Source organism: Clinocottus analis, unplaced genomic scaffold, assembly GCF_023055335.1.
Source record: "Clinocottus analis isolate CAN_PGR_092001 unplaced genomic scaffold, fCliAna1.0.p SCAF_11, whole genome shotgun sequence".
Lineage (NCBI taxonomy): Eukaryota > Metazoa > Chordata > Actinopteri > Perciformes > Cottidae > Clinocottus > Clinocottus analis.
This window is the reverse complement of record NW_027175832.1, coordinates 11225675-11242650: the sequence shown is the minus strand read 5'-3', so window position 1 is coordinate 11242650 and position 16976 is coordinate 11225675. Positions and strand designations below refer to the sequence as shown.

General features: G+C 41.4%; 1 protein-coding gene across 7 annotated transcripts in view; it reads right to left on the bottom strand.

The window, feature by feature from the left end:
• Positions 1-16976, bottom strand: part of LOC137801748 (disks large-associated protein 1-like) — a 92993-nt gene that overhangs the window by 22321 nt on the left and 53696 nt on the right. For all 7 annotated transcript variants that reach the window (XR_011079912.1, XM_068599155.1, XM_068599168.1 and 4 more), the window contains exons 5-6: positions 14840-15035; positions 11351-11633 (exon numbers count right to left, since the gene is read on the bottom strand). Coding sequence is in view for 6 of the 7 variants with exons in the window: in XM_068599155.1 (XP_068455256.1) it covers positions 11351-11633; positions 14840-15035 (479 nt within the window). In the remaining variant the exon portion in view is untranslated. The remainder of the gene's footprint in view (positions 1-11350; positions 11634-14839; positions 15036-16976) is intronic.

Below are 16976 nucleotides of genomic sequence, written 5' to 3'. Positions count from 1 at the left end.
CACTACATGTCTTTCCCCCATTTACACTCATATACATACTGGATGGCTGGGGCGACCATGCAGGAGCCACCTCAGACTCATTCACAGAGTCACACAGAGCAATTTTGGTGGTAAGTGTCTTGTCCAATATTTCTGACCAAGTACTTATATTTGCGTATTTGTACCAATATGAGTACTTGATAATACAATTACCCCACTTGTGCCTGAACTATTCTAACTTTAAGAAAAGCTTTTAATCAGCATGTAGCAAGCAAGACACAGGTACTTGTTCTTGGTCTTGAGGAGTTGCATATTTTATTCATAAACAAATAATCTGCACACACACTGCACTGCTCCATCCAGAATTGTAACGTTACTGAGGACTTTGACTCTCTCTCTCTTGATAGGACACTCGCTAACAACACGTCGGGCTCGCTATAGACTAGAGCAGAGGTTCTTAACTGGTGGGGCATGGACCTTTGCTTGGGAAAAAAAATTGAATAAATTTCTTTTTTTTTAATCCTGTGATTTTATTTTGAAGGGAATTTTATGCAGCGCAGTGTTGTTGTTTTTTTAGGCCGGCTCGTTCCTCTATGTTTTAGCAGCATGTTCCAGGTTCGTTCAAACACGTTAAATTGACTCTACAACCTAAAGTTCAGAAATGTTATACTACTCCTCGCAATCTGTATTCACACTCAAGGTTTCCACACCCAGCATGCAACACTCCTGATTGCGATCTGTATTCACACTCATGGTTAGGATGTTGCTTGCAGGTTTTCAGAACTTTTTGGCTATTTTAGGACATTCCCGTCTTGACTTTAATCCAGATCATCGGCACTGCGACAGACTTGAAACGTACATTTAAGTTTCATTTTTGAGACAACGTTATCACGTAGCCTCTGACATATGTCAAGAGTAAGAGGCTCAGACGCACAGACGGATGTATCCGGTCATTTTTCAAAATAATAACGGCCTTGGTGGGGGTTTTTTTCCTGTTTTTTTTTTACATTCTTCCTGTGCAGCCCAGTACCAAGGGAACTTTGCATCACTCGCTCGCAGACAAAGACGTTTTTGAGAGTTATTCAACAGCATGGCACCAAAATGCAAATCCTTTAAATAAGTATACTGATATTATTTTGTATTCATTAAATACATTGGGGATGTTGAGAATGTTCATCGATTTGGGGTGCGGCTTGTCATTAAGGGTGATGGTGGGTCCCAGAGCCAGACCATTTGAGAACTACTGAACTAGAGAGCAGACCAGCACCAAAAGTTAGAATCGCACTGGTTCTCTCAACAAAAAGACAATCAGATTTTGATGAAGTTTTTTAGTCTCATTTAGCTACTTGAGAGCATTTGCTCACAAGTAAGACACGTAAAAGGATTAAAATTCTTGAGAGGGGTATTTACACACACACACACACACACACACACACACACACACACACACACACACACACACACACACATACACACACACATAAACACACGCACACACACAGCTTGATGTGATGATGACTTATCACACTTGATTTGTTGAGGAAGTCTCTGAGACTGAGTTTGGAGAATCTGGAAAAAACTTGAAAACAGATGCTGGGCTACTGTTGCCTTGAAACTGTAGTTGGTCCCCTGCAGGCCCACTGGTGGAGCTAACACTCTAAGCATGCATACCGATACACTCATTTTTTTTTTTTTTATCCATGCTCCAGTGGAACACAGCAATTAATTTTTTTCCCATTTCTGCATTCTTATCCCTGGTCATGCTTCATATTTAGCTCCGGGAGATCCCAATATAGACGTCTAATGACATTTATTTACGGCTCTGTGTTCATAAATAACATGCAGCCTGAGGGGAGATAAAGAACTTGTTAGCGACGCATCTAGCTGCTGATATATCCAAATATCAATGTCCAGCTGACAACAAAACAGCAGGAAAAAAAATATGCAGCAACATACGGCAACAAAACCCTTGTATCTCGCTCCCTCTCTCGTACACAAATACTAACCCCTGAACAGTCACGACTGAAAAGAGCAAACGATAAAACTCCCTGACCTCCGAGTACAGCGCTACACCGTACGACCAGATTTTTAATCAATCTCGAGCTGTGGTTCCGTTCACCACTTTGGTCCAGACTTAGATTTTTATTGGATGGAATGCCAGGAAACATAGTGTAGACATTCATCTCATGTAGAGTACCTGTGCACAGCTTTTCTGAAGTATTGTCATCACAGTGAGGTTTCTAGGTTTGGTACCATTGTGCCGTCACAGAGACCAAAACCAGCAACGCTATAGCCAGAGTGGTGCAGATCGATTCGACACAGACTGTTGCGATAACATTTCTGTTTAATTAATGATCAAACAAACAATAATGGCGTTTTGGTTTCAGTTCTATCCTCAACACATAGATGTGAGTTAATATCTAGCTAGAGAGTGAAAGGAACATTTCTCAACCCCTTTAAAAAAAGGAAGAAAAACACAAACGTCATCTCATAGTGGGAAGCAGCAATGAAATGCCACGATGAATCAGAGGTACTGGGAGCCTGATTCATTGTAATCTTACCATGTTCTCTTGAAAAGATTTGTATGAAGATACTTATTCGTATTTTTTTGGTCATTTTGGTGGTCCTTTTATTCCAAAAGCACTCAATCAAAGAATGTGAGGTCATGGACAAAAAACTCATTCTTGAAATTTTTTCTCGCACAAACACAAGCCTGTAAGTACTTGAATCTGTCATTAAGAGTCTCAACAAACGACACGTTCCGTGCATTTAAGTCAATGAAATGTGGGCCACCTGCACATCACACTGGAAATATTTTCAGCTTCCATACTCATCTGGTCTGTATCTCTAGTCCACAGCAGTATTGTAAAATAACTCTACAATCAACTCTACGAATCAACTTAACGACCGAGTAAATGTGAATATTCAAATTATGAACCTGTAAGCCGAGCTGCCTCTTCCACTGAACAGAGATGAAAAGTTGTCTTTTTTTCCTGGTCAGATAGTAGAAAGTAGAATTAAAAATCGGAGGGGCTAACCGTCTTCCCGAAATGACATTTATATACAAAATTGTCTTCTATGTTCCACATACAGGTGAGAGGTGGCTTTAAAAAAGGGTAGGTGGGTCCTACTTTTCTTCTGTATTAAACCAGACCGGGATCTTATGTTAATATTAAGCAAGTACTGCGAGTGTCACAATTTGGGTTTTTCCGGGGTTTCTGTTTTATTTTGTAGTCTGTGTCTTTTGTGTTCTCTGTGTTCCCGGCACTTCCTGCTCTGTTGATTGTCTGCCCTGGTCCCTGATTGTTTCCTCCTGTTTCCAATCACCCATACCTTCCCCTGCTGTGTCTATCACCCACTCCTCCTACTTAAGCCCTGTGTGTCTTCTGTTCCCTCGCCTCGTTGTACTCTGTGTGTAGTCCTGTTCCTGTCATTGCTTTTTGTTCCGTTCTGTCAGAATCCTGTTTGTTTTTGAGAATCCTGCCTGTTCTGGAAGGAATAAAGTTACTTTCTTTCACCACGCATCTGCATTTGGGACCTCTCTCCGTGCCTCCCGTGATAGAGTGTCTAAACACAACGATAAAAAGTTTAATAATTCAATGTCAACATCTTTGTTACTTGCCAGATACATTAAATAATATGTCCTTATGTTAATAGTAAACCATAATGTTCTCTTCAAAAATGTATTTGCCATTGCAAATAAGTGAGAATGCAGCGTTGGTGTACTTTAATCACCTCCAACCCTCCTCTGTTACAGATACATCAAAGTTGTCATTGCCCACATCTCTCTTCAGCCTTTCCGTAAGACTTAACTACTACTCAGAGATAAGCGTTGTGTGTTGGCTGTAAGGGTGCCTAAGGGCCAAAAGAGGAATATGAGGATAATCCTACAAGAGAGCGTTTTTTACCCTGTAAATTTAAATTTGCAGAGAGTAAAGCCTCCTCCTCCCATTCTCTGTTAAATCAGACTTTCACAGGCGTGAGCCGTTTCCGCTCTACCTCAGCTTGTCCCCAGACTGAGCTTGCCTGTCGTAATTCAAGTGTTTCAGCAGAATGTTCAGGTTGCTTTTGGACAGGGTCAGGGCAGCTCATCACTTGGCTTCTGATGCATCAGCAGTTTGCTAAAGGAAAGATTCACTGGAGCCTTGTTTTGAAAAAGGAGCTTCCTGCTCGTGGAAGTCAGCTTCTCAGACTAACATAATGTGTTGAGAAACTGCTCGGCTGCATGTCAAAGGTTTGGCTCAGGTTTTCCTGGTCTGTGTTAAATGTGTTGGGGGTTACCACTGGATATGTGCGAAAACATCTTTTGGGTTCCCAAAGGATGCTGTGGGAAGTCTGATAAATGTTCTTCAGTGATGGGGCTTTAGTCAGTGTCGATTGAGGACCACAGCGGAGGATTGGAATGGCTGTCAATGTTTCTGCACATATATGCTTCAATTTGGCATCACAAAACCCTGCAGTGTTCCGGAGCCAGCTGTGTGGGAACGGTCCCTGAACTCGATGGTGTCTACGAAGCTCAGAGTTGCAGCAGAGCTTCTTCCATTGTCCCGATTTCTTTAAGCCTAGGTGCTTATAGTCACTTTGCTTCTCTGCTCGTCTGCCCCCAGCAGTCTCTGCAAACTTTTGACTGAATCCCACTCAAAGGGGAGTGAACTTAGTGACTTCAAATATAGAACAAGCATAAACTTCACAGGAAACTACTCTAATTAGTATTAAATTATAAAACCTTTTTTTCTGAGTTGCATAAGCCTCCTAGTATGGGTCCTGACCTTGTACCATGGACATCTGTAACAGCTACACTTCCTGGCTTCTCCACTGCTCAGAGCAGCTAGTTCCATCTTGGCCGAGTGCCATCAGCCCGACTTGCCTGCATGACCACCAATCAATGTCATGTCAATGTCAGCTGTTTGCTACCTCCATCTTTGGGTAAGTTACCATAAGCCAGCAGTAAAACTTAATGCACAATGTTTCCTTTTTCAATGAATGCAGATGTGTGCAGATCATGGCAGTAAGGTTTCCCGGGCATATCTAAATGGTAAGAGGTTCCCAGTTGGACCCAGAACAAGCTCAAGAGGTTAGATATTTGGTCTGGCTGGGAAATGTCTTCTTGTCCAGGAGAATCTGTAAAGCTTTACTCCCCAGATAAGAGAAAAGATAATGGATGGATTGAAAACAAAAACTGTGAAAGGAAACATTGGCATTGAAACGCTTAGCTGAAGCTACAGTTTTAACCCCTAACAGACAGCAACTGTAAGGAAATACATGGAAGTGGATGACAACAATTTATCATGTATTAAACATAGTTTGGAATGATTGTAAAGGATGGTACTATAAAGATGTTGGATGAATTCAAAAACAGGTTTCAGTTGTCAATGAGAGGATGAATAAGTTGAGCTGCCTCAAGGGCTCGCCAGTCACACTGAAGGTAAAGGGTTCGTGTAGGTTTTGATAATTAGTTTATTGGATTAAATCCAAAGCTGCAGAAACGAGAAAACGACTTGTATTTTCGTTTCATCCTCTCTGCTGCCAGGAGACTACTTCGCTGGAAGGAGAGCCTGCGGCAGCTCCGAGAGGCAGAGCTTCAGTTAGTGGCTGTGGAACAACTGAACTCAGAACTAAGTCGTAACCTCCACAATTGACACTGAATGAACTGGTTACGATCGTCCCTTTTCAAAGGTTGGAGCCCTGAGGCAAGGTAAACGCAAGTTGATCCATTTTTATATAATTACTCATTGTTTCTGATGGCCGGCTACAGGCATTCTATGACACCTAACATACACATTAAGGCGTTTATGCTACATTACCAGTGAAGCAAGCAGATTACACCCTTTAACAAAAATCATTTCTGGTCTCTTTTGTCCCCCGTTGGTGGGTTAATCTGACTCCAGTGAGAAAATACTCAAATATACACTAAGTCACCTGTTTATCAGGTGCATTATGCTAAAGTTAATGTATATTTCTCTCATTGATACAAAAGAGGTGAAGAGTTCAATTGCAGCCCAAGCTAGAGCCTCCAAAATGTATTAACATCTCTAACGTCTCATGAAGGAAGGATATACTGCAGAGCTGTTGGACGACACTGCTTTATTTTGAATTAGGTGTAAAAAAAGTTACTGAGTTTATAAATATACACACTAAAACTATACAGGAGATACTTTGCCTTTATTTGATGGTGCACAATTGAGAGGAAGTGGAAGGAGTGGTGTTAACGACATTCAGCAAAGGTCAAACATCTTACTGAGAGAAAGCGATCCAAGACGGCTTTTAGAGTGTACTACATGAAGGCTGACGTTTTGTCTTCATATGAATATGGAGGATGTCATATAGCCCTCAGCACCTGAATGGAGAGCACAGAGGCTGGTGGGAAAGTTGGATTTGTGAGGAAGCACAAAGAGAGGAGGTGATTAACTGGGCTTATACACAGCTCATCAGACTGACCTAATTTAAGTTGCGTTTTACTGTAGAAACCTCTAACTGGACTTTTCTCAGTCACGCTGATATGCAGTAGTTATTACCATGTGGTTGACTCTCATCTTTCTATCTTTCATCTCATGTATGTGTCTCCACCCTGATTGATTTGTCTCTTTTCCTGTATTTTGGTATTCTCGTGTTTGTATTCTGTATCTCTGAGGTGGACAAACTATGGGGAATGTTTTAGAATAAAATATAGATTAGTTTAGGCATATTTCTAATAAATTGCACTGTATCTATATTTCATGTCCAAGTTAAAACATTTGATATTGACTAAATCTAGTCAAATTCAGAACTTTTTGGCACATAAACCAATATTTTACAAGTCTTCCTGTTTGTTAGACTCTAATATTAGACTTCACAGCTTAAGTTTACGTTGTAATCTTTTATGTGGGCGCTAAGGCCGTGAACACAAACTAATTTTTGGCTGCTTATGCCTGTTTTAATTTGACTTTACATATTTACACATACCATCATATTGTTTTTAGTGGGCCCTTAGGTGTTGATGGGGTTTTCTGGTCTCGAAACACTTATATTGAAGTGTAACTGGTTAAAAACTACACGATAACTATTGTTTGGCCCGTGACTCCTCCATATTCTTCTTGATCTTTCAGTTTCTGTCTTTATTTATTTTCTTTATTTGTTCTCTCTTTAACCACAAACATCATTAAGCTTCAGCTACAGCGCTCTTTGCTGTCAAGGACATCAGCCGAGAACCGGAGCAGGAAACCTTCCTATAAAGTGCATGATGAGACATGCGGGCTCCACTGAGTCAGTCTAATGGACGCCTCTGTCAGCACCCCGGTAAGTTATCCAATTTAAAATGACAATTTGCTTCAGATTTGGCCTCAGAAAGAAATCCTTGTGGATTTATCCAGTGCTTCCTCAACCTACTTATTTCTTGAAGACATCCTGATGAGTTAATGACATTCAGATTCATCTAACTTTGTCTGCCTGGCATTGAATTTGATATGTTTATTTTCATTATATCTTAAATTAAAGTGTGAAGATGGAAAAAGGCCAAAGTGTCACTACCACTTTTAGTTTTTTTGTACAGATTTAACAAACAATATTTACCATGTTAATTAATGAGTTTGGATTATTTTTTGAAAATGACAGTTGCTGTCTTCTGTAAACATTTTGTCAAGATCAATGAGGACCGAAGGTTCCATTTACAATCACAAAAAACAGCTCGGCTTCAGTACTTCAGTAAATCGCTGCACCTCCACACACAGACACACAAAGACACACAGACACACGCCTCAGCCATTAATGGTGTGGTTCCGTATTCTATTAAAGCATAAACAGAGTGTGAGCCAAGAAATGAGCAATGAGCAAACAAAAAAAGTATAATTCTAAAATGAGTCATAGGCAATACTTGACCAATCATATTGGACTAGGTCCTTCTTGGTAGGAGACATAAGCTCTCTGTAAAAACATATATCCCAAAATGTGGAGGTAGTCGTGGCAGATGGTGAATGCAGGAGGATGTCTGGTGAATTTAGTCAATTTCGTCCCCTTTTGTCAAGATTCTGGACAGAATATTGTATATTTTATGTTCAAACGAGAGACCCCATCGAAGGTGAGCACGTAAAATGGGGGTTCCAATGCCAATTTTGATCTCAACTAAACACTGTACAGTTTCTTAACTGCATCTTGCACAGTTGCTGTCCACAGACAGAAATAGAAACACTGAGCACAAATACTCAAAACCTCCTCTGTGCTACTTCCTGCTGCAGTCGGTGTCTCCTGGACCACATTTTGCCATTGATGACTCACATACAGACTCACAGGGTGAAACACTACCTGCTGCCTCTGCCGGCAATAACAGGGGGAAGATGTTGATGCAGTTTATGGTTTGGTAGCCGGAAGTCGATGACAATTTCTCCTGGTCGCAGCAACAAGATGGATCATCTTTTCAGCGAAGCAGCGCATTTTCTCTCGTTATTGCTTGCCTTTTGGGTTGATACTCGTGTTTGATCAAATATCCCACGGATGAATATGAGCGGACAAATAAAGACAAATTCCAAATGCAGCTGTTAAAAGTCCTGTGGTAATAATAATGCTGTTGCACAATAGGCCTGAGTGGATAACTCAGTTCAGTGGACATTGGACCAACATTTCTCAGCACAATCTCCAGTCATGTGGATGCGGAGCCAACCATCTACTGTACTGTGTGACTGCAGAAGATTGTGCGGGTGTGCGCATGACTGAATAGTATAGAGACACACATTTGTGCTTATCTACATGTGAGTGTGTGTGTGTGTGTGTGTGTGTGTGTGTGTGTGTGTGTGTGTGTGTTCATTTATCCTCTTGGTTAACTCTAGAAGAATTCCCAGAGGAGCAGTGAATGTAGGTCACCTCCAGTTGAGCACTTTGAAAATAAAGACAACCCCTAATACCAAACAGTCGACACAAATTCCCCCGTGGCATCCACTCTGGCATGTTCTCATCTGAATACCACGCATGAAGACAGACCTTCTTTTTTTCGGAGGGGCTTTTACAAGATTATCTCTGAGAGATTTCTGGTTCATTGTTACAATGGCAGAGTGCAGTTATGCACGTAACTACAACCCGGAGCGTTTCTATAATTCTTCCTCCTGTTATGTGTGAACCACAGCAGTACTGTGGAGGATCCAGTAAAGGCTCAAGACACGGTAAGATAAACAAAAAAAAAGTGACTGCCTTTTCCCCCAAAGGGATCGAGCAAGAAGAAGTTATCTAGTCATGTAATCTACAAAACTGCTGGCCAGATTAAGAAAAGGAAAATAACATAATGAGGTTTGCACTGATCCCTGTTAAACCAGTGGCCTACATTGTTTCAAGAGGAATCCTGTTTGTCTTTTGCTTCTGCTTTTGGTGGGAAAGCCTTACAGATTTGTATTAAATAATCTTTTGCTGAACATAAAAAAAGAACAGTGCTCTAGGAGGGTGATGGGTTGGGACTCGGGAGTTTAGATCAAAGGCTGGAAAAAGATAATGGAGACTACTTTTGCCTCCAGTGTGAGGTGGATGGACCACAAAGTGCTCTAAGAAGCTAATTCATGTCTCATTTGTCTCTAAAATGTCATTACTTCAGTGCCCCATGTTGCTATTCTCCGAGCTGTAGCTGTCGTGTTTGGCAAAACTACCCTTCAGTTAGCAGCTGGAGCATCTTATATTCAGCACGGGGGCGAACCCGTGTCCCGACAGCAACAGAAGGTTTGACAATAAGCTTAAGTACAACTTTCTATTTTTTCCCCTCCATGTCACTTCCAGTACAAAGATGCAGGGTGAGACCTACAAGCATGTTTTATCGATATTTTGTTTACTTGTAACAGACTGTGATTTAGATTACAACTTAGGACATCCTCCTTTTGTTTTGCAGCTCCTGAGTTTGCAGTAGCCTGTGGTATTAGCATTACATATTTATACATTGAACCAGCATGTTCAGAGTGATGCAGGCGACAACTGTGACTAACGGTACATCTCATGGGACTCCTCTGGAAGAAGTCATAAGGAAATGGAGTCCAGATAATTGTCAGCTCTCTTGAGAGAACAGGGGAGCTGATGAATTTGGCTGCTCGTCATGTTCTCACAGATCTGAGTACTATTCTCAGACTAAAGCAGCAGTGTGCTTGTTACTCGTAGTGGTTGGCCAATGATGTAACAGCCAAACAATTATCACATGTAAGGATTAAAATTGAGCTACGAATGAGTAAATGGGAACAATGAGTCAGGGTATTATTTGATCAATTTATTGCATGTTGGGGCCTATTGTAATTAAATGTGATGAAACTCTCCAACGGGTCCATCAACAGCTCCCACTATCAACAGGGTTTGGACCAGTCCGGATTTACCCAGATAGGGTACCATGCCAAAAGAATGCTTAGTTTTTCCGACTCTTCATGCATGTAAGCAAAACAGCAGTTCTTCATTCCAAGACCAAGCATCACTGTTCTCATTAAGAGTGATGTTTAAACTGACTTCAACTCACGAGTAATTATCTTACTGCTATAGTGCTGCATACTTATTGAGGTAGTGTCTGAAATGTAGAGGCTTGTGTCCCAGGGTCAAAGCCCAAGGTTGAAATGACCGTTCTTACAACATTGCTTTAAGAAAAACAATGATGTACAAACGGATCGTCAAAAAAAGAGACTGACATATATATGAATATCTATGGACTGGAGGCACAAATAGCCATAAGTACCAGTGTACAGGCAGTAAGTGCTATTTTACACAAGACCATGCTGAGATCGATAAATCAATCACCTGGTAGTAACTGTCCTTGTACAGTCTCAGCATTGTTGACTTTTACGTTTATGTTTTGCTGCCTTAGCAAAAGCCCCGACGATTAATGGTTGATTGCTCACTGTGGTATAAGGCTTGATTTAGACAAAGGTCTACATTTATTGGGAAAAGATAGACGTAATGATTTACTAAATGTACAACGTGTTTTTTAATGAAACAAAATGTTCATCTTCAATCCATATTTGTTGGCGTTTAGCTTTTTAAAAACAAGATGTTTTACTGTGATTTAAAAACTCTCACTGAACCTGAATTAATGGGATGTCTAGCAGCAATCTGACCGCCCATTAAACTACATTTATATAACCACAATAAAATCAGACGCATACTAGCATGTTGTTTCTTGTCTCTCTTTGCTACGCTACAACAACAAAAGAGAGAAAGAAGGGACTGAATATAGTGCTGAATACACAACAGGCATTGCATAAAGGAATACTGTGGACAGATAAAGACCATCATCCTGGCCATCCAATATCGTGATAAACAATAATCTTGTCATATCGCCGAGCGTATCTCAAGAACTATAGAATGTTTCTGCATGTGTACCCTTGTATGAAAAGTGTGAAAGACAAGAAAAGACACATTAAGGCTCAACACTGCTTTAGTGGCTTACCTGTGCTGCTCTGGATGGTCCTGACAGTGGTGGCAGATGTGCGCGGTGGGGAGGATGGCAGCAGGAGCAGCGGCCTCCCTCCTTCTCCTTCCTCCTCCCCCGAACAGCCCTGGTCAATCGCCCGCACATAGCTGTGGCTCCGCATCCGGAAGCAACCCGGCATTGGCAGCGTGTCCATGGTTTCCAGGCTGTCCATGGCAGCCTCCATGGCCTGGGCCTGCATGGCGCTGTAGACCTGCTCACACACCTGCTCCAGCTGCCCGTTTACCTCCACCTCGCTTAGCTGGAGGAGGACAGGGGGAGGCGTCAGAGGGGGTAGCAGGCAGCAAGAGAAGAGGGGAGAACAAAGAGGGGACAATGAACAGGAGTGACGTCGGGGAAAGTATCCAGAATGTTTTCATTCAGGATATTACACACTATTGTGTAACACACTTTGGGCATGCAGGTCAAAAATGTGTTAATGAGGGTTTGCTTGCTGGCATCTCTGTGCTTTCTTAGTGGTAATTCTTGGTCTGTGAGAACCCTTTTATCGAACACAGGAACAGCTTTCAGTGAGCACTTTGTATGCAGGTAACACACTTGTCACTTAACTCTGGGTTAGGTCAGTCACAAGGGACAAAGATGGTGGTCTCAGGGGGCGGGATCGGCCTTTGTCACCGGGAGAGCCTTCCACTATGCTAACATGTGTCTGCTCCTCCTTCCCTCTTCCTTACATCTTCGCTACTCCCAGAGAGAGAGAGAGATTTGCGAAAAAGAGACGGGAGACACAGGAGCCGTAACTGCCCAAATGAGAAATCTTACTTCAATAATGTCTAAAGTAGAGGTTTAGCCGTTTATACATCGCGTCACGTGATAAAACATTAAAGGACATGAGGAACTCCGGTTGCTGATTGGCAGAGAAGCTGACTATCAGTCAAACAGCTTCTCATACTCAAGAACAACTTTTTCTACCAGCCCAATTTCCTGAAGAGGTGCACCGGGTGGGATTTGGCGAAATGTCAGTATGTGACGAGTTGGCAGTGAAAACGTGTTGAGCCGGTTACAAACCAAATCTTCAATACAAAAACTAACTGGAGTTTGGAGATTTGCGGTCTAGGAACTACAAACAACAATAGTTTGCTCCCACATCATCCGGCCCCATGGCTGCAGGGCCCAGCAGCAGAATGTTTGATCACAGAGCAGAACAGGTCAGGTTTTGTATCACAAGTCGTCTCGGGATTAATTTCCAGATAATTAAGACTTGCATCGGTTTGTGTTGAGCTAGAGGGGTGATACAACAAATGACCTTCCATGTCTGTTGGATTATTTTATTGGTGAGAATCTGCTCAAAATCATGTGTGCTTATTTGCACATATGAATCTGTGGTGGATACTAATTTGGAAAGAAAAGAATTACGAGTTGCATCAAACTGGAAGACAGAGCCCGTCGTGTTCTACTTTCCAGCCAGGATCACAAGGTAAACTCTAGATATTCCTTGAAGACACATTCTTGTAACACACACACAAACAGCAAGCCTACTGCCACGTCCCATTATTGGTATTTTAATTGTCATTTTTATCTTCCTGTTTTTTGTTCACTTTCCAATCAATGAGCTTAATTTTCACATTGACTTACATTGACTTAAGTTGAAATCAAATTGAACGGATCTCAACTTTTCAAGACAATAGGCATACTGATTGATTGGGGTTTAATGGTTGGTCCATGCAGAGGAAGATATTCAAATGTTAACACAGGCGATTCAGTATGGTGATTTAGGAATAGGCTCAGGATGAGTAATACAAGGGGAGGTTACGGTAAGGACAAATGAAGGCATCTTATCATAGGTGCGGACTGCTAAACTGGGCTTATTCATTAAAGTCACGTTCATTCCAAGTTAATAAAAATGGTGCCAACACCAAAACATGATTGAACAATATTTATATTAGGATCATTACCAAGCGGCGATTGTACAAGTGAGGACCAGACAATTTTGTATTTTTCTCAATAAATCCCATAAAAAAGACCCAAACCAAAGATGTGCTGCTGGTTCTCAGTGTCTCTCAGTGCTCTCTGACTGCTGGTCCTGTCTGCTCTAAGCTCTGGTAAATCTCCCAAATACGAATGTATACGTAAAAAATAAAATAAACGCTAATCAAACAGGATTTGCTCTGCTGTGCATTTGGGGCCGCAGAACAGTGTGTGTGTGTGTGTGTGTGTGTGTGTGTGTGTGTGTGTGTGTGTGTGTGTGTGTGTGTGTCTACGTCAAAACAAACTACAGCGTGTGCGTGTGTGTTCATGATAGTGTCGAGCTTCATTGTGGCTCATTGACGTGTATTCAATCGATTTTGCACAACAATGGAGCTCTGTGGCGCAGAGGATCAGGACATATCAGACCTTGATACGCGTTAGTGGAAACACTCTGTGTTGGTTTGGCTCTGCACATGGGATTTGTTGACGAGAAGAAAAATATAGAACATGACCAGACATGTCCTTTCAGGAAGCACTTGTAATGTGATGAATGGATTTGTGGATTTAAAGACATGAAGTGGTGGCCTGGGCTCAGATAGCATTTCTAACAATGACAGGTGCACTGTCTTTCAACCAGGACCGCATCATGTCCGTGGTGTGATGGTGTTTGCAAACCTAGTCAGCTGAACACTCTTGCTGCTGTTGCAGGTTGGGTTCAGACAGAAATTAGCACTGCGTTGAAAACTAGAATTACCGCCTTGCACTTGTTCGCCTTTGCCAACCAATCAAGTTGCAGCAATGTGACGTGAGGTCATTCTGGCTTGGCCAATTAAAAAGTACCACGGTCACATGAACGCAGCATTACTCTAACACGGGACAAGGGATGCACCCATACAGATATCGGGCCGACAGTGACTGGAATAGCTGGATTGGGTAACGGTGAGAATGTGGCCGATCTATTCTATTAAATTCTATGTTTACACACCATAAACGTATACTCACATTTGAAGTCCTGTTTAAGCTTCTGGCTAATGTGTTGGTGTAGCAAAAAGGTTTACACTTTTTACTTTGGTTAATAAACATTGCTGGAGTTTGATTAATTATTTAAATATTGAATACATGTTGTATACATGTATATCTATGTATTCATCTGTTACATTTAGTTGTACAGAGTTAGTAAAGCAGTATTTAAGAGAAGCTTGATGTTGCCCTTCACATTGTTTTATGAATTATGAATTGTGCTTCGGCCCAAAACAAGTTTCTCATCAATGGGGTATGTTGAAAATACATTTTATCTGATGGTAGATATTTGAATCAGGTCTTTGTTGGAAAACAGTGAACCCGTGAAAGAAAGAAATACAGCTGGTCATACAGCTAATAGTGCTGTGTTTGGAGTCACCAAGAGAAATGAAGGTTGTTTTCAATGTGCTTTAGACCACTCCCCACATATTCCACCGCATCCTCCAAAGCATCGGTGTCTCTATGGTAACATGATCGGTGGAGCATCCTGACAACATAAAGGCAGCGGTGTTGGCAACCAACCTGACTGATGGTGCTCATGGCCCTCATGTAGCTTTCATTGCGTGAGCGGTATTGGGGTGAGGACAGCAGCGATTTGGGGTCGAGGAGGGTTTTGGGGTCCAGGGTATCCAGGCTTCTATTGATTGAAACCTCACTCACCGCACGCAGGTAACTATGGCTCCTGATCTGCAGTTTGGGGGAGTGCTCCGACGAGATCCTGACCAGAGGGACGACAGGAAGGAAGAGTTACACACAAGGTGAGCATCGCAGTCATGTGTGATGAGCCACTGAGAGAGCCACAGACTTCAAACCGGGTTCTTTGATCCAGTCAGCACGCTCAGCATCATCTGCAGCATGTGAGTAACACATCAGATGATAAATGAACTTTTCCCTTTTCTCGTCTCTTGACCACTCAAAGCACTTCAACCACATGTCATCGTTCACACCCATACATACACCGCAGGAACAGCTTGCAGAAGCGAGTTGGGGTTACGTGCCCAAGGGGTCTTACCCAAGGACAAATCCAGCGAGCCGGGATCAAACCTCTGATGCTCTGATTGAAGGACGACCCATCACGAAGTCAGCGTGTTAAAGTACAGTACAGTACATTGGTGTTGTGATGGGTAACAGTTTAAGTTAGTTTGCCCTTCAGGTAATTTTTTTCATTTCTTGTCTATTATTATCACGGATGACGTTGATGACAATATTACTAATGATGATATTATTAATACTCTCAGTTTTATGAGAATGATCATTTATTGGATTCTTACCTCTTACAATGATGTTAATATATGTTAAATAATGTGTAGATTTTGTGACACTTTTTTCATATAATTTGTCTTCTGTTTGTTTGACAAAAAGCTAAATTAAAAAAAAAAGTTTTAATTTTTATTAAATCCCTTTTCTTACTTGATATTGGGCAGCACCACTGCTTTTTGTTTGAACAAAAAGCAACGTGTCAATCAAACATATGGTTTAGATTTGGTAGTGGCAAAAATACCAAAATGAGGAACGCAAAGTTATAAGAGAGTATTGATTTGAATATCTAATACCTGAACATCTTTGAAAGCGCATTTAAACCTCACGACAGTAAAGACACAAGTTAACAGCAGTTGAGCAAGCGCTATGCTCGCGACGCCCAAAAAATACTGGAGTGGAACTACGTTATTAAAATGATCTCATATATAAATGATGCATATGTTTTGCTGTATGGATCAGTTACTGCGTCAGATGTCCTTCTTAAATAACAACGCTGATTTTGAAGTCTTTAAGAGGTAATTTGCTATTACCACACAGACCTAATTTAGTTCTTGTCATTTTGTAAATTAATCATGGTCATGGTCAAGCAAACTAATATATATATATATATATATATATATATATATATATATATATATATATATATATATATATATATATATATAAAGGATGTGTGGGATTTAATCATTGATTGTGTGTGTGCAATTTATGATGAATACCAGTTCTCCTCAGCGCACATTTAGCACTTCTCCCACGCACAGACTTCTATAATGAGGACTCAGCATTTTTGGCCATAACATGATGCATTATTACCATGGTCTCTGGCAGCATCAACAATATGATGGTATGTAATTAAATGGATTGGAGAGCAAGGAAGCCCTGAAAGGCAAGTGAGAACACTTTCTGGAGGACAGTTCTTCCAAGTGTTTGTTGTACAAATACTGATTTTGTCCATTTATCTTTTAGTCCTATTTAGAACATTGTCTAGAGGTGTGGGTACAAGAATAATAAACACTGATCCAGACCACAAAAAAAATGTAGATTGCATTCATACAATCACATAATAGTGTAGTGGTAGGTACACACACCTGCAGAGATCTGCCCCCGACTGATAAAGGCGCATGCACACCTTTGATTTGAAAGAAGTACACCTACTAGTATTGTTTTGCTCCTGAGAAGGCCGCTTTAATTAGATTAAAGAAGAAGAACAAATGTTGATGGCTGAAGGGCGGGCTCTCTTCCTCACAGCTCAAGGTTGGGATCAGACCACGTTTTAAAAATCGCATCAAAACCAGCCCTCCTACCACAACCAACACACCTTCATAGAGCAGAAGAAGCGGAGGCCAGTCCATGCGTGGGGGGAAGAGAGAGAGAAAGAAAGGGATAGAGAGAGAGAGGG